General features: G+C 37.0%; 1 protein-coding gene and 1 long non-coding RNA gene across 2 annotated transcripts; both read left to right on the top strand.

Annotated features, from left to right (window-relative positions):
• Positions 1 to 327: 327 nt before the first annotated feature.
• On the top strand, positions 328 to 9,836 carry LOC140021304 (uncharacterized). Its single transcript, XR_011825129.1, has 5 exons — positions 328 to 689; positions 3,158 to 3,212; positions 5,207 to 5,410; positions 8,899 to 9,681; positions 9,774 to 9,836. It is a non-coding gene; the product is annotated as an uncharacterized lncRNA (long non-coding RNA).
• Positions 9,837 to 10,124: 288 nt separating this feature from the next.
• On the top strand, positions 10,125 to 11,453 carry LOC140021301 (uncharacterized). Its single transcript, XM_072072069.1, has 2 exons — positions 10,125 to 10,700; positions 10,797 to 11,453. The coding sequence occupies exons 1-2, from the start codon at positions 10,338 to 10,340 to the stop codon at positions 11,313 to 11,315; spliced, it is 882 nt and encodes a 293-aa protein (XP_071928170.1). The 5' UTR covers positions 10,125 to 10,337; the 3' UTR covers positions 11,316 to 11,453.
• The last annotated feature ends 4,315 nt before the right edge of the window (positions 11,454 to 15,768 follow it).

Raw genomic sequence — 15,768 nt, 5'->3', positions numbered from 1 at the left:
AACGACATAAGTACCCTAAGTATACTTAGGACGTAGGGATTTCGATAATCAAAGCCTTGCAAGATTAGCGTATAATTAGGCGATCAAATCATACTTGGGATTAATTTTTGGGATCAAATTAGAACCAAGGACTTAAGTGTTCATTAGAAGGAATGTGTAAAGACTAAACTACCCTCCACTACCCCACAAATTACCATGCAATCCAAAACAGATTTCGGACAACATCATAGGCCACCGCCCCAATCGGCCAATCACATTTTCACCAATTCTATACGCAACCATTTCCTACACTCAAACCATTCTTCAAAAACCGCGACTCCACTACCACACACAACCATATCAACCACTAAGCACCCAAACTCCACTACACATTTCAGTTTTTGCTTCGGACCGAGAGCAGGAGGGAGTGAGAGCTGTAGCTTCGGTTCCATCGACAAGAGTGAGCAAGAGGGAGCCGAGCTTCTTGTTTCTTTTCTTCCTATCCGTAACTTAGAGAGGAAAGAGAGTGACTTGCGGCCCATTCTGCCTTCCATCCGTGAGCTGGTAAAGAGCTTGAGACCAAATTTCTTTCATCCAGCCGCAAGCCAGAGCAAGGGAGAGAGAGAGAGATAGCGGTATGCAATTTCTGGGCTGTTGAAAGGAGGAGAACTATTTCTGCTGCCAGCCGTGTGTGTAAACTCCAGGTTGAGGTAATATATAGACTTGAACTAGTTGATTTTGGGTAGATGAGGCTGTTGGAGGCATGCATGTGAGGGTTGTATGTTTGGATAAAGGATTAAGTTACCAGAAATTCGATTGAAAAAAATTGGTACTGTCCGAGAGCTTGAGCTGGTAATCTCAGTTTTAATTTGCTAAGTTGTGATGATCTGAGCTTAGTTGTATGATTAGCTAATTAGTAGATGGATGATTAAACTTGTATGGGATTTATTAGCTGTGTTTAAGCCAGAATTTGAAGGGAAAACAAAATCTGCTGCATGCAAGTTGTCCGAAAATTAGCTGAACAGGTTCTGGATTTTTTTTTATGAACGTTGCTGGTGTTTGACTCTGTTTTGGACTAGAATGGATAACAATTCCATTTATTAGGTATGCATGTTGGTTTTGAGTGCATAATCTAGTGATTTAGCCGAGTGAAAACTTGATGATTTGATGAAATAGAAATCTGCTACATATATGCTTATCCGAGGCTAATTGGACAAATTTCTGGAATTGTACTAGATGATTATAATTATTGTTTGAATCTGGTTTTGCATTGGAAATTTTTATCAGCTAGCTAAGAGTTTGCATGTCCCAATGGAGTACTTAAAACATTGTTTTAGCTGAAAAAAAATTGATCCAAGATAAACAAGCTGCTGGAGTTTCTTAGCTTGGGCCGAGAGAAAGAAACAGAGTTTTTATCCAACTTTTTCTTTTGAATCTTTGATTATAAATTTCATATTATTGCACAAGATACACCTTAGCATGATAACTGCACTCTGCATGTTGAGCTGGAATGGAAAGAAAATGAGGAATTATGGAGAAAGTTTCAAAATTTAATCTATCAATTGCCGGAAAATGATAACCTAACTGATGACAGATTTATGAGGACTTTTTGGTGGAATAACTTGCTGGAATTATTTACCATTTGACTCATTCCATGTTGGATAAAATGCATGTTAAGTGTTTGGTGTTTAAAGCAAGTTAAGGATGGAAACCTTGTTGAAAATTTTGAAGTATCTTTGCTGGAAATTTGTACATGGTTGCTAGCCGTACTAGTTCAAACTTTTGGTGAGTTCATTTGCTGGATTCGTGTGTTATTTACATTAGCTTGGCTTGGACAGATTATAAGCTATAAGCTTAGTGATTCTAGCAAGTAAAAGTTGGAGATTTAATGGTCGTCTTGGGTTGAAACTTGCTGGAATTTTCTTGACTTCCAAAACAAGAAAAGAAAACCTGAATTCTTAGAGTCATTCGGGAGTCAAGTTGGCTGTGGTTATCCTTCTTGTTTTGGATTGAGTTGTGATTAAAATTGAGTATTTGCTGTCAAGAGCTAATGATTGATGAAGCTCTTGGCCATTCAAGTAGTTCCTGCAAGAATCTAATTTTAATAAACTGTCCAAGTAGTTGGCTGAAATGTATCTGGAAGGTCCATGGGTCGTGATTTGGAATTACTTGGATACCTTGGACTTCCTTTGTCGAATTTTGGTTGTACTAGAATCTGTTGAGACCTAGGGCTAATGATTGATGAAGCCCTAGAGAAATTGATATTTGGGTTGTGACTTTGTTTATATTGGTGACTTGGAATCCACTGTACAAATGAGCTGGAATTGTTAAGATCGTTTTGGTCATTTGAATGATTTTATACAAGTGTTAAAGCGTGATGAAATCAATTGCTAGAATTACTTGAAGTCTTTATATTTATTTTGCTTCAACTGTGAGGTTATACGAACTTGCCAAAACCAAGAGCTAATGATTGACGAAGCCTTGGTCATTTATTCCATCTTGATCAAAAGTGAATCTATGGAAAACCCAGGGCTAATGATTGACGAAGCCCTAGGGATTTTCTATTAAAATGTGATTTTGATTTGCTGGCAAATTTGAACCAAAATGGGTTTTCGAGATGGGATCGAATTTGTGAATTCGTTTCGACCCTGCGAATTCGCAAAGGCTTAAGCAACCTATTCAAAAACTTTGGTGCTTAACATTAATCGATAAAACTTAGTATTGAACGTTTAAGTTAGAAATTCTGGTGTGGGGATTTTCTAAATCTTGCCGACTCGACGCTTTCTAGTTGAGCTTAAATTAAGCTTACTACTTTTAGGAAATGATTTCACCTGGTTCAAAAACTCAAGTCTCGCTTTAATTCCTTTTCTTTTGTTAAAATTTGTCCTTGACTAGTTTTCTAGAGGAAATTTCTAAAATACGAGACTTTAGTGACTTTAACTGAAAACGTAGAAAACTTGTTCGGCAAGAAACATTATTTCACGTAAAAATTAGTTTTAGTAACACTTTTACAAGAAAAGGAATATTACAGAAACTTTACCAAGTATTTTACTAGTTCTACTACTACATGGTTTGTGACTTATTACAAACAAATAAACTAGCTATACTGCAAATAATTTTCCTACATAATCCTAGAACTAGTATAGCCAACTTACAGTTTTAAAATTTGGTATTTTAGGGTTTAGCGAGGACGCAGACTTTGATTCCCAGCTTGATCAGTAACTTCACTCTTGGTGAGTGTCCCTGCTTGTTCTATGCTTACTTGATTAAAGTACTTTCTTGACTTGATATGTGATAATTGGAAAATGGTTTCTGATCCATCGAAGTGAGCAGTGTGTACTTTATCACACTAGCCGTTCGAGTGGTGACTTGCTTGAAGTATTTTTCGTGAATATCTTGCTTGCGCTTACTAAGCACTGAGTAGGGGAATGTACCACACCTTAGGGTGGGAGGGCCTCTTATCCTATCTCACGTGCTAAGTACTGAGTAGGGGAATGTACCACACCTGCGGGTGGGAGGGCCTCTTATCCTATCTCAAGTACTAAATCACCAAGCAGGAGAATGTACCACACCTTAGGGTGGGAGGGCCTCTTATCCTGACCTGGTAATTAAATGTAGTTGCGTCGTTGGGTGAATCCCTCGACTTCTGAATCCAACTACGGAAATGTCGCTGGGTGAATCCCTCGACCAATTTCCTGAGGGTATACTCAAGTATACTGCTCCCAAATTTTCTACGGGTATATCTCGAGTATACTGCGTCCTTAGTCGGTGTTCGGGCCCGGGACAGGGGTACGTACGGTGACGGGTTAGGATTAAAATGAGTGGACCTACATGGACTATAAGTAGTGAGAGTTGACGGAGGGTCAACTACGATGAATGGTGATCAAGCGAGGAAAATGGCTCCTGAGAGCCCCTGTATCCTACCTTGTGCTGTTATACGCTTTCATAACTGTTCAATTTGGTTAAGCTATTACTCGCTGTTTGATTTACGTGACTGCATGTTTTGGGGCACCACTGAATTTTAGCTCACCCCACGTTTATTTATTTTCCTTGACAGGTTCTAGCAATTGAAAGCCTTGACACTTACTTATGTTTCTTTCTGGGTGTAAATAGACACTGTGACTTCCTGTGTGGATTGAATTGTAGTTCCACTTGAATAATGTATTTCTTATTTTGGATTGCCGCTTGAAGCTGGAAAAGTGTAAACCCTAATTCGAATGTTTGGCTTGTATGTTTGTATTTGTGATGTATGAAATCTTATGTTTTTGGGATAGTAAGACTTTACTTCTTGTAAGTAGCGTGTGAGGTTTAAGAGCCGTTGAATGGCTATCTTAGAATGCTGTTATCTCTGAAGTTAATGTGGTTGTAATTATTAGTCTATTCTGGAAGTATTGACGTTGTAATAGCTTAGTTTATTCTTCGGAAGGATTTGGGCTAGATTGCTTGTGTGAGTCCTGGCGAGAGCTAGGCAGACGGCCCGCCAACCCTCTGGTTCGCCTTAGGGGAAAGTGGGGTCGTCACACCAATCCTATATTTACTATCGCTATTTGGAAAAAAAAAACTTGTTGCTAAAAACATTGGGAAAAAATAAACTATATAAGATTTGACAATTCTAGTTTTTATTAATTCCCTAAACACCCCTTTCCTCGATTTTTAGTCTTCCTACGTTAACCTCTGATTAAATTATTCTCATCATTCTAACCATTATATATGCGAAAAAGAAGAAGATAATAAAACTAAACCTACAAAAAATGGTTAATCTAATAATTGTTGAATGCTAACATCTTTCTTGGAGCAAATACATCTCTCTCTTTAAATGATTATTTTAAGAATATTTTTATAATTTAGGGGTGAGTTTGTTACAAAATATATAATTGTAGGGGAAGTTAGTGATATTTTTAACATTTCAAGAATGTTAAGTGATATTAGACAAACCCTCAAGGGACGTTTCCAAGACAAACCCTTGGATAATTTGATTTTTTTTTCTTTTTTTTTATGAGTTGATTCAGTGGGTGATTTGCATATACTTGTCTCACAATCATTGTTGCACGATTAGTCCTTCATTTTGTTGAATTGGCTATATTATCTGTATTATCAAGTGGTGTTTAAGACTATTGACCAAGGTAACCCCCTTTGTGGAACGTTTTTTTATTTTGTACTTGTATGTTTTCTATACCTATGTTATTTAGTTTACCAACGCATATTTTCTTTGAAATTGGGGGAATAGATCCAAAAAAGGTGTATTGGAACAAGCAAGATCTGCGGGAACGAGGTGGTTCATCTGAACAAATCCCTCATTGCAAGATCGGTAGACCAAAATCCATAGAGGTGCATCTATCTCGTTGGAATTGGAGGCCACCATTGTACAGCTTCGAGTTAGATTTCGGAGCTTCCAATATTTGTTCCAAACCCATCAGAAACAGTTTAAAAGGTATGAGTTTCTGTTGAAAAGTCTACATCTTATGCATTTTCTATTTAGTTAAAACTTGAATGTGATGCAAAGTTTAGATTTGGTATGAAATTTGGATGTAAAAATCATGTGGGTTGTGCTATTTTGTTGCATTTTTCGTGGGTAATTAAGTGGTAAATTTGGACCACATAATTATGTGTTTGGAAAATTCAGTGGGAGACACAAGCACACATGGAAATTCACACACAAATAAAAATACGCGACCACACAATACGCGATCTCATGGTCGCGTATTATTTTCGCGTTTTCTTCATGGTTAGTGTTTTCGAAAAAAATCATAAATGTTTTGGGAAAAGGTAAAAAGTTTTAGATATGCTAACTACATCATTCGTTTACTAATTTGTACCTTAAACGCACATGCAAAATGATAAATATATGTCCTTTGTATCACAATTTAAATAGTATAAAAAAGTAAGAATTGTTATTTGTTATATAGTCTTGTACTACATGAGCTAATTTATTTTATTCCAAAATAGGGATTCTTTTCACACATATGTCTATAGAAAGACCTCTGCGAGTGTCTATTTATTGGGGAGGTAAAATACACTATGAGGATGGGTCAATTTGTTACCTTCCTCGTATCTCCAACCGTACATTCTCATTACGATCCAGAATTAGATATGATGAGTTGGTGGATAGAATTTATCAATATATGGGGGTCGATAGGGGGTTGTTCAAGTTGAATATATTTCTCCGCCAACCTTGTGGCCGGAGCTCTTATAATGTCTCCCCAGTGGTGGATGATGAAACTCTGGAGATAATGTATGATGTATGGAAAGAAATTGTCCCATACATCGCAGAACTTTATATCGAGAAGGAGGAAATATTCCAAAATCCTCGTGTCAGTAGCACATTCATTTCACCAAATACCAATTGTGGTCCGCTGATGTTGCTTGTCCATGCATGCATGGATCCAACAAGATTTCGACCATACTCTAGTACAGCAGTACCAGAGACAGCATCGGTATCACAATTGCCACATGGGGATTGTGTTAGGGATTCAATAGAGTCACGTCTTACATCAGGTTTAAGGACGGATGTTGAATCTGTTGAAGGCCTTGACTCGATTCAAAGTTTTAGAGATCCAGAATCGCCAGATCATGTTGGTAGTTATGGTTTCGATTTTACTGCTGGTCCAAGTCATTGTAACACATTCCTAGCTGATGATTCGGAGCATGATATAGAAGATGTAGAAGAATCTGAGTCGGTTGATGTGTCAGGCAGTGACTCAGATGGCGAAATTGAACAACGTGGAGTCCACAGGATCTCGAGAACCAACAGCCCTTTAATGCATCTGGCAACCTCTCATATGCTCCACGAGAATTCAAATTCTTCTCTAACCTTAGAAATATAGATGATGGCGATCAACTCACTGATGAAAGTGAGTTGGAGCGCATTGTGACATTCAATGAGGGGAATAATAATATAAGTCTGCACATGAGATTTGAGAGTAAACAACAGCTGAGCAGGGCTATTAGAATGTGGTCTATCAATCATAATAGAGAGTTCAGGGTTGTTGAGAGCAAGAGTAACACTTGGGTTACCAAATGTAAATATGCAATTGAAAGGAGTTTCACCACTGCGGCCGTCTCGTCGGACCCTTCATGCGACTGGTGTGTCTGAGCAGTGAGAAAAAAGACACATGGATTGTGACAAATAACCAAGTGGGTGAACGATCACAATTGTCTAGGTGATTTGATGAGTAATAGCAATGCTAGCCTTACATCTTCGGTTATTGCTAGACACATAGTTCATAGCATTGAAGATGATCTTGGGTACAAAGTAAATAACATAGTAAGTCATGTTAAAAAAGTGCTGAAGGTGGATGTTTCTTATAAAAAGGTTTGGTACGGCAGACGCAAAGCTATTGAACTTGTATTTGGTTCTTGGGATGGCAATTTTACCGAACTACCAAAATATGTTGATGCACTTATGCAGTCAAATCAAGGAACTGTGATCAAGTGGTTACACCATTCTGATAGTACGAATCACGTGAAGACATTTAAGTATATGTTCTGGGCCTTTGGACCGGCTATTGATGCATTTCACATGTGTCGACCGGTTATATGTGTTGATGGCACTCATTTGCGTGACGAATATAAAGGCAAACTACTTGTTGCAATCACGCAAGATGCCAACAACAAGATTATTCCAATAGCTTATGCCATTGTCGACGAAGAGACTATTTCTAGTTGGTCTTGGTTCATGGAGCAATTTAAATACCATGTGGCCCGTGATCGGTATCTTATTTGTGTCATTTCAGATCGGCATAACGGTATCATTCATGCCATGACACATTTTGACTATTGGTAAGAACCTTTGGCCTTTCATAGATTTTGCCTACGACACGTTAGGAGTAACCTAATGACTCACTTCAAAAGTTTGCACCTTAAAAGATTGTGTTGGACAATGGAAAGAGCCAGACAATTGCGCAAGTGACGGGCATTCAAACGAGAATTAAGGAGCACGTTTCCAAGCGCATGGACTTATCTGTCTAACATTGAAACCAAAAAGTGGTGTCTAACACATAACGGTGAGCATCGTTGGGGTATTCTTACAACCAACATATCCGAAAGTTATAATAATGTACTTAGAGGAGCACGTCATTTGCCTATCCGGGCTTGTATTGATTTGACATTTCATCGGATAATTGAGTTCTTTAAAACAAGAAGAGAGGATGCCAGACATTGCCGTAATCCATTTCCTCCAAAGATATGGCGGCAGTTTAAGAATTCGGATAAAAAAGTGGGAAGCCACAGGGTTGTTGAGTTCGATGGCTCTTCCGGGGTGTATAAAATTGTGACATGCCGACGTGTGGATGGCAAAGGGAGTAATACACAAACGGTCAAGTATTTTGAAAAAACTTGCTCTTGTGGTAAGTGGCAGTGCTACAGACTTCCCTGTTCGCACGTGTTGGCCATGTGCAGGCACCAAAGGGATAATCCGGGAGCACTCGTAGATCCTCAGTTTACAAAAAGGCGATGGGCAGTGCAGTATTCAGGAAAGTTTAACCCTTTGCCACATCCGGATACTTGGCTCCAACCAGATCGGGAGCTACATGCAAATAGAAATAAATATGTTGCCCGTCGGACGGGAAGGGTACGAGTTAGAAGAATTCGGAATGAGCTGGATAAGAGAGACCCGGAGGAGCCAAGAAGGTGTACAAATTGTCATCAGTCGGGTCACAATAGAAGAAATTATCCTAATTTTAGAGCTTGATTTTGTTATTTAGCCAATGGATCCATTGTACTCCTATATTTTGGTGGCATTTTCGAGGTAGTATATTATATATGATACATTTTGATGAAATATTTTCATGATATTATATTTCTGATTTATTTTAAGCAGTTTCACATATCTAAAGTCGATATAGTATGAATCTGTATCTAGAGACCATATTCTACTTTTCAAATGTGTGTGGTCTTATCTCTTACCTATGCAACTTGCAGCTACTGTTTTTGGTATGGCAGACATCCCTATATAGCCAGAGCTGCATTCGGTCCCATTTGTGTATGATATTATATCATCAGGTTCTGTTCACCGGACATATTCTATATTTCACGGGCATATTATGGGTGATCAGCTTGATGTTAGAAGATGTGATAGGGGTTTTTGGGAGCATACACCTATCCCCAAAACTGTTCGGCATTATATTCGATTGGCGGTTTTGAAGGGGTATTAAAATGTGGATATATGATACTTGATCATGCCTTGATCACTAGTTTAGTGGAGCGGTGGCGGCCCGAGACTCATACATTTCATCTCCCCGTTGGAGAGACTACGATTACTTTACTGGATGTAGAGATCCTGTGGGGGCTACCCATAGATGGTTCTCCAGTTACAGGGATAGATACATCTCATAGCGTTGAGGAGTGGAGAAATTTATGTGAGAAGTTGCTTGGTTTTTCTCCAATGATGTCAGATTTGATGGACAACGGTTCAAATTGGGGTATTTATCTAGAGTATTAGATACAGAGCTGCAACCGGATGCCCTGGATGTCCAATGTAGACAGCGGGCCCGCATATACCTGCTCCTGATGTTAGGGGTCTACTTATTGTCCGATAAATCTGGTAATAAAGTCCCGCTACTGTATATGCCATTATTACGAGACTTGGAAACTGTTAGACAATATAGTTAGGGTAGTGTGATTTTAGCGACTCTATATCGTTCATTGTGTGGCGCAACATCTTCCTTCAGATCGGCTATTGCCGGACCATTAGTTTTGCTACAGGTACAGTACCCTAATTGGTATCTAGGCTAAATTTAACTGTTAATTTTATTCGATTGTCAGTTCCATCCAATTCAAATATAACTTTTTTCTAGCTATGGGTGTGGGAACGGATACCTACAATGCGCCCTGATTGAGTGCAACCGTTAGAGCACTATCCTGGACCATATGGAACTCGGTATGTATATCAAATATATATGATGCAAAATGACAAGACGAATCAAGATGTATTCTTTTATAAAGAGTCATGATTTATTGTATGCATGTAGAATGTTCAATTTGATCTACATAGAGTAGCGCAACATGTTATGTCTATATTTCGAGATCAGTTGACAGGCCTACGTGATCTTCATGTCTTATCACTTCCCAATAGCAATGTATTATCAAGTATCTGATTTGTTTATATTTGAGCAAATGTAAACAATTTGTTTATGTTAGTTGGAGATATACAAGATGATGCTTGCTTTTGGCAAAAAAATGTTGTGTTTGGTAGGGATTTTTCGTCTAGTTATAGGGGAAATGCTGCCGAAATTTTCTAAAAACTAATGTATGTCTGAATAATTATTGCATTGCAGTTCATATGGCAGCCATATTCGGAGGATGTTCTCGCTTCTCTGCCTGCATATTGTACAGCAAGACGCGACATTTGGAGATCTGTCATGTATCTCATATGTTGGGAAGTTGTCGAGCCACATCTTCCGTATCGCGTTTTTAGACAGTTTGGATATCATCGGCCCGTGCCTGATCTAAGATTGACCGAAAATCAAGCAGCACTACATTCTCTAGATCGTTGTGGCAAGGGGAATCAAGACTGGATAACTACACATGGAGCATATATTGATGTGTGGACTGATCGTCATTCACATGTGGAAGATGGTGTTGTAGTTGAAGATCCTATATATCCATCCGATGAGTATCGTCAGTGGTATCGCGAGCGGACAGTGCTATATATTTCAAATCCTACTAGGCAGCTCGTTTTTCCGGAGGGCTTTCAGGATGATAGCGCCAGAGCACAATATCTGGTAAGTTTTCCTTACAATTAATGAAATAGATTCCCATCTAAGTCGATAACGATTTAACTCTATTAATCCTTATTCATCCCAATATTTGCACTCCAGATGGATGCTATGACTCAGGTGTATTACATGGCAGAGACCTCTCTAGCACAGAGTGACGAACAGCATATGAATTATTTTAATGCAATGAAGAACTTTGCATCCATGACATTGGAAACTGTAGGAGAGTCATCCCGACTTGCATTTCACCCTTCACGAGTGCCACAGCAAATTCCACAGCCAGCAGACCAACGTCGCGTTGAAAGAGCTCCTAGGAATGTTCACGGAGGTCAGCATGGCAGTGGACGGCGTCGTAGATTCCGATCACCAGAACCCACCGTCCAAACTGGATTTGATGGCAGGTCACAGGCTACTGAGCATCAAGGCACCTCTACGTCCATTGGTCATTCTAGGTCCCCAGTGCTTATGGCGGAGTTTACGCCCAATACAGACTTACATCATGGCAGTGGTGAACAACATGTAGGAGATACAGATGCAGGCCAAAGTACCCAAGCACTTGATGCTAGACTTGAGTCACAAATTACTCAAGTCGATATAGTGATGCCAGCCCAGCCACGTTGAACACAAAGAGTACACAAACCCAGAGGATGTGGCACTCATGGAAAACTTGGACATCATTGATATTCAAAACTCTAATTGTGTGCTCGTGTTATGAATATTATTCTAAGTGTAGGGTAGGAAATGTGTGGAATTTTTAGTAGTTTTATGTTTAATATTTGGACAAGTTGTTGGAAATATTGTTTAGGTTAAATGTTGTCTATTTTGGATTTGCTGGCAGGGAGTTTAGTCCACTTTTAATGGGAGATTTTGTCAAAATTTTTTCAAAAAAAAAAGTAAATGCATATATATATTTATTAATCATAATAAATTACAATAAACAAATAAAATTTGGAAATGATTATTTTGTTGAATCTTTATTTTTGCATTTATAGCAAAGTATATCTTGTACTCTATAAGATAAATAATCACGTAATAATCATTTGATAAAGGGTTAATGCAAAAAACCCCTATAAACTATATACCCAGTTGCAGTTTATCCCCTAAATTATAATAATAGGTATTTTGCCCTCTTGAATGATATGTTTCGACAAATTTATCCCTTTTAATTTATCCTATTTGTTAATTTTCTTTTTAAATTCTTCTTTTTTTTTCTTTAAACATTGTTTAAATAAGTAGACTAGATTAGTCAAAATTTGTTTATTTCTTAATTTCGTAGGTCAATATTTTATACAAAAAATCTATGTGAGTAAAAGATTTTTTTCCCAAATGTTGAATTCAATGTCATTTAAGAAATTTAACTTTTCCAATATATAATAGCAAATTAGAGAAATTGATTAATCAATTATTAGTAGTATCAACAACAAAAAAATAAACTACTATTCTTGTTCATTCTTATTTTTTATTTCACTACAAATAATAATTGCTAACTTTTCTTTTTTATGTGGTATATAATATGTTACTTTTATTATAAGTAGTTGAGTAACTATGAATTCCCAATTAGTTTATAGGTACTTAAATTATTGAATTACTAGATTAATACACTTTACAACATCAGCTACATATATTTTTTAATAACAAAGAGTTTATGACAAATTATTAAGAATGAATTTAACAAATAAACAAATTTAAAAAGTAATTTAAAAAATATTAAAATTTTTTGATGCAATTTTCTAGGAATTCATATTTATCGGATGCAAGATACAGTCCAACAAAAAAGCTTGCTAGTTTGGTTAAGATTTATTGCCCCAAATTATTATCAACTATTGATGGCAATATTATGGGATTTTTTTCTAGTTCTAATGAATTTAGAGCCTTAACTGCTAAAATTTGTAGACGCTTTCATTGCAAATTGTAAATCATTTTATAATTTGCAGTTAAATAATTTATATTGAGTACATGGCATTACAACTGAAGCAAAAAGAAAAATCATGCCAAAATATGGAAGCATCATACGAAACAATGGTGGGAAACTGAGGTATATACCTCGCATTTGTACATGACCTCGCATTGAAGAAATGCGAGATACATGACCTCGCATTTAAGAAATGCGAGGTCATTTTTTTTTTTGGATCTCGGTGGCTGGAAAATGGGGGACAATTCGCGTTTAGCAAATGCGATCTCAATGAACTCGCATTTGACAAATGCAAACATCCCTTTTACTGAACATGACACCCTAAACACCCCCTTTGTAGAATTTTTTTAAAAACCATCACCACATTAGAAATTTCTCCCTCCCTGTCTCTCCTCAGCCACCACCCGAAGCTCTTTCTCCCAAAATGTTCAGTTTTCTTCTTCCTTTCGCCCCCCCCCCAAAACCCTTGTTTCTTCTTTGTTTTTCAGCCGCTACTATTTTCTCTATCCACTCCCGGTTCTTCTCTCTCTCAAACCCCTGAAGCTGCCTTCTTTTTTCTTGCTCCGCTCCCCAGATCTCTTCCTCAGCCCGTAGCCCCATTTTTTTTTGTCTCCTCCCGTAACCCCCCTTCAACCCTAGCCGCCCAAGCCTTCTTTTTTTTTTTCTCTGTTTTTCTCAACCCCCCTTCCCTTAGTGTTCCCCCGTAGGATCTTTCTTGCTCTTTTTTCTTAGTTCCCGTAGCTAGTTTTTTCTTTTTCTCCCCCGTTGTTTCTTTCTTTTGCTAACCCTAGCCGCCCCTCTTGCTCCTTTTATTTTCTTTTTGTTTTCTTTTCCCAAATTATCCTAATCCTCCAAGTGTCTAGCCACCTAACCCCCCATTGCATGTGTTGTCAACTAAGAATTAGGACACTTGTCCTATTTGCATGTATTCCACTTGTCTAATATTCCCTAATACACATGTCTTCCCATTTTATTTATTTATTATATATTTTCCAAAAATAATTTAGTTAAACAAAAATAACAAATTAACTCCTAATTGCAAATGCATTGCACAATTTTCATTTATCTTAAAGAAATTGAATCTAAAAGCTCAAGACAAATTTTTGAATTTTTTGTGAAAATTTTTCCTTTTTTTAGAAATTTAATGCAAAAATATCTTAGAAGTAAAAATGAAAATAATGAACCTAATTTATAAAAATGAGCAAAAAATGAATACAAACTATCATTTAATCAATAAAATAAAATAAAAATAAAATAAGAATAATAAAAAAATAAAGCTAACATTGAATTAAATAAATGAATTTTTGGTATCTACACTGTGCATAATCCTTTCCAGGCTACGGAAGACCTGGTTGCGGAGCAACGATGTCGTATCCACTTTGCCTCCGCTCTCATTCGAATTATTATTATTTTCGTTGGCGACTCTGGCCGTTGACATCCTCCTCGCTGGCGTTTTCCGATCACTGACTCGTAGGTTTGAGAAATGGAAATGAAATTAGAAAGCCCTAGAATAGAAGAGAAAGTGGGGGTTGATCGGACGGTGATGATGATTTGAGAATTGGAGTTAGGTGTGCTCAGCTCGGAAGTTCAGACCACCAGTTGATATCTCTTCTGTTCTATTGATGTAATCTATTCTTTGGGATTAAATTGTGAAATGTGAATCGGCTGATTTTCTTGTCTGGGCCAAATTGCAGAATGTAAAACTAAAATGGAATTTTTAAGCTGTCTAATTTCCCCATTTTCATCTTCTGACTGTTTGACTGACCATTCACATAAATACAAGTAAAGTACCTTACCACTCCTACTTTTTATTTTTATTTGCGAGCGGGAGAAAGTTTGGATCTGGAAACTCCTTTTTTATAATTTCATCTGTTTTATCACCTAATCCAATCGTCTTTCAAATACATTACTACTAACCATATGGAGTACTCTATGAGAAAATAGAAAAATTAACGAAGAATTTGTAATTTTGAACATTACACATTATCATTAATATTAATTTTCTTAAATTTATCATGATTTTATCTTTCGATTTCTAAATTTTAGGAATTTTCACACCTACGTACATAGGATCTCACCCCTTGATTGAAGACACGTTACACTAACTGAATCAATCATTAAGTTCTACACGAATTTTTCAAATCTCACTCGATCAAAATGCGGATAGAAAAACTATTTATATTTATAAGTTATATTGTCTATGATATTACTTAAGTCTCGTTTGGGTTGTGGTGCGTTTACCAAGAGAAAAAAGAAAAAAATTTAAGCACTAAAAGTATTTTTAAAGTATTGGTAATTAATTTCCTGTAATTTAAGTAGCCTAACTTTGGTAATTTGAAAGCACTTTTATTAAAATAACTTATATTAGAAATGCTTCTTTATAAGTCACCGCAACTCTAAACGAGGTCTTAGAATACTAGTCAGTCTAGTCTATAAGATAATGCTTAGAACACCAACCTATATAAGATACCTAATTAGCCAAATACAATTGAACAATATCATGTTAAAGCATGATTTCATTTTACTTTTTCCTTAGCATGTTGAATAATACAAGAGTCTCAGTTTATTATTGAGGGATGATTGGCATTTAACATGATTGATGTGACAACCAACCCTCCTATGGTTCAGGTTTACTTCTGACACGGCTACTATACTTTACTCTATGAAGTCAGACCATACCAATAGACCTTATCATTTCATCCCCAGTTTCACTAGTATAAATACTAGTCATTTGTCAACCTATGATGTATGCAATCTTGCATTCCCAATCTCACTTTAATCAAAATAGTGATTTCGGCATGGAGCGATCTTAGGGGACAAAGTCCCATTCTCCTTTTTTTCGTATTAGAGGTAAGTATTGATCGCATTTGACCTCGACTCGTCCGGCAAGATCTGTTTGCATGCGATGCAAACATGTTCTCATCAAATTACGAACATTTTTTTTTTTATTTTTTCAATAGAGGAGGAATGGGATTTATTTGTTAAGTTTATGAAATTAACAAAAGCTAGTTGACAAAAATAATATGGAACTAGCTATAACCAAGTTAAACTTAGTATTGAATTACTCAGTTCATATTTAATCACCATACAGAAACTTGCTTCGTTATGCCATCAAAAAAAGAATCAGCAGTCATAGGTGGCCAAGGGCTTCAGAACTGAAAG

The sequence above is a fragment of the Coffea arabica genome, chromosome 1e, assembly GCF_036785885.1.
Source record: "Coffea arabica cultivar ET-39 chromosome 1e, Coffea Arabica ET-39 HiFi, whole genome shotgun sequence".
Lineage (NCBI taxonomy): Eukaryota > Viridiplantae > Streptophyta > Magnoliopsida > Gentianales > Rubiaceae > Coffea > Coffea arabica.
This window is presented reverse-complemented; position numbering and strand designations above follow the sequence as displayed.

Coding starts and splice junctions, on each gene's coding strand:
- LOC140021301 (XM_072072069.1), top strand. CDS start 10,338: ATGTATCTCATATGTTGGGAAGTTGTCGAGCCACATCTTCCGTATCGC. Junction 10,701..10,796: donor GCGCCAGAGCACAATATCTG/GTAAGTTTTCCT, acceptor TTTGCACTCCAG/ATGGATGCTATGACTCAGGT.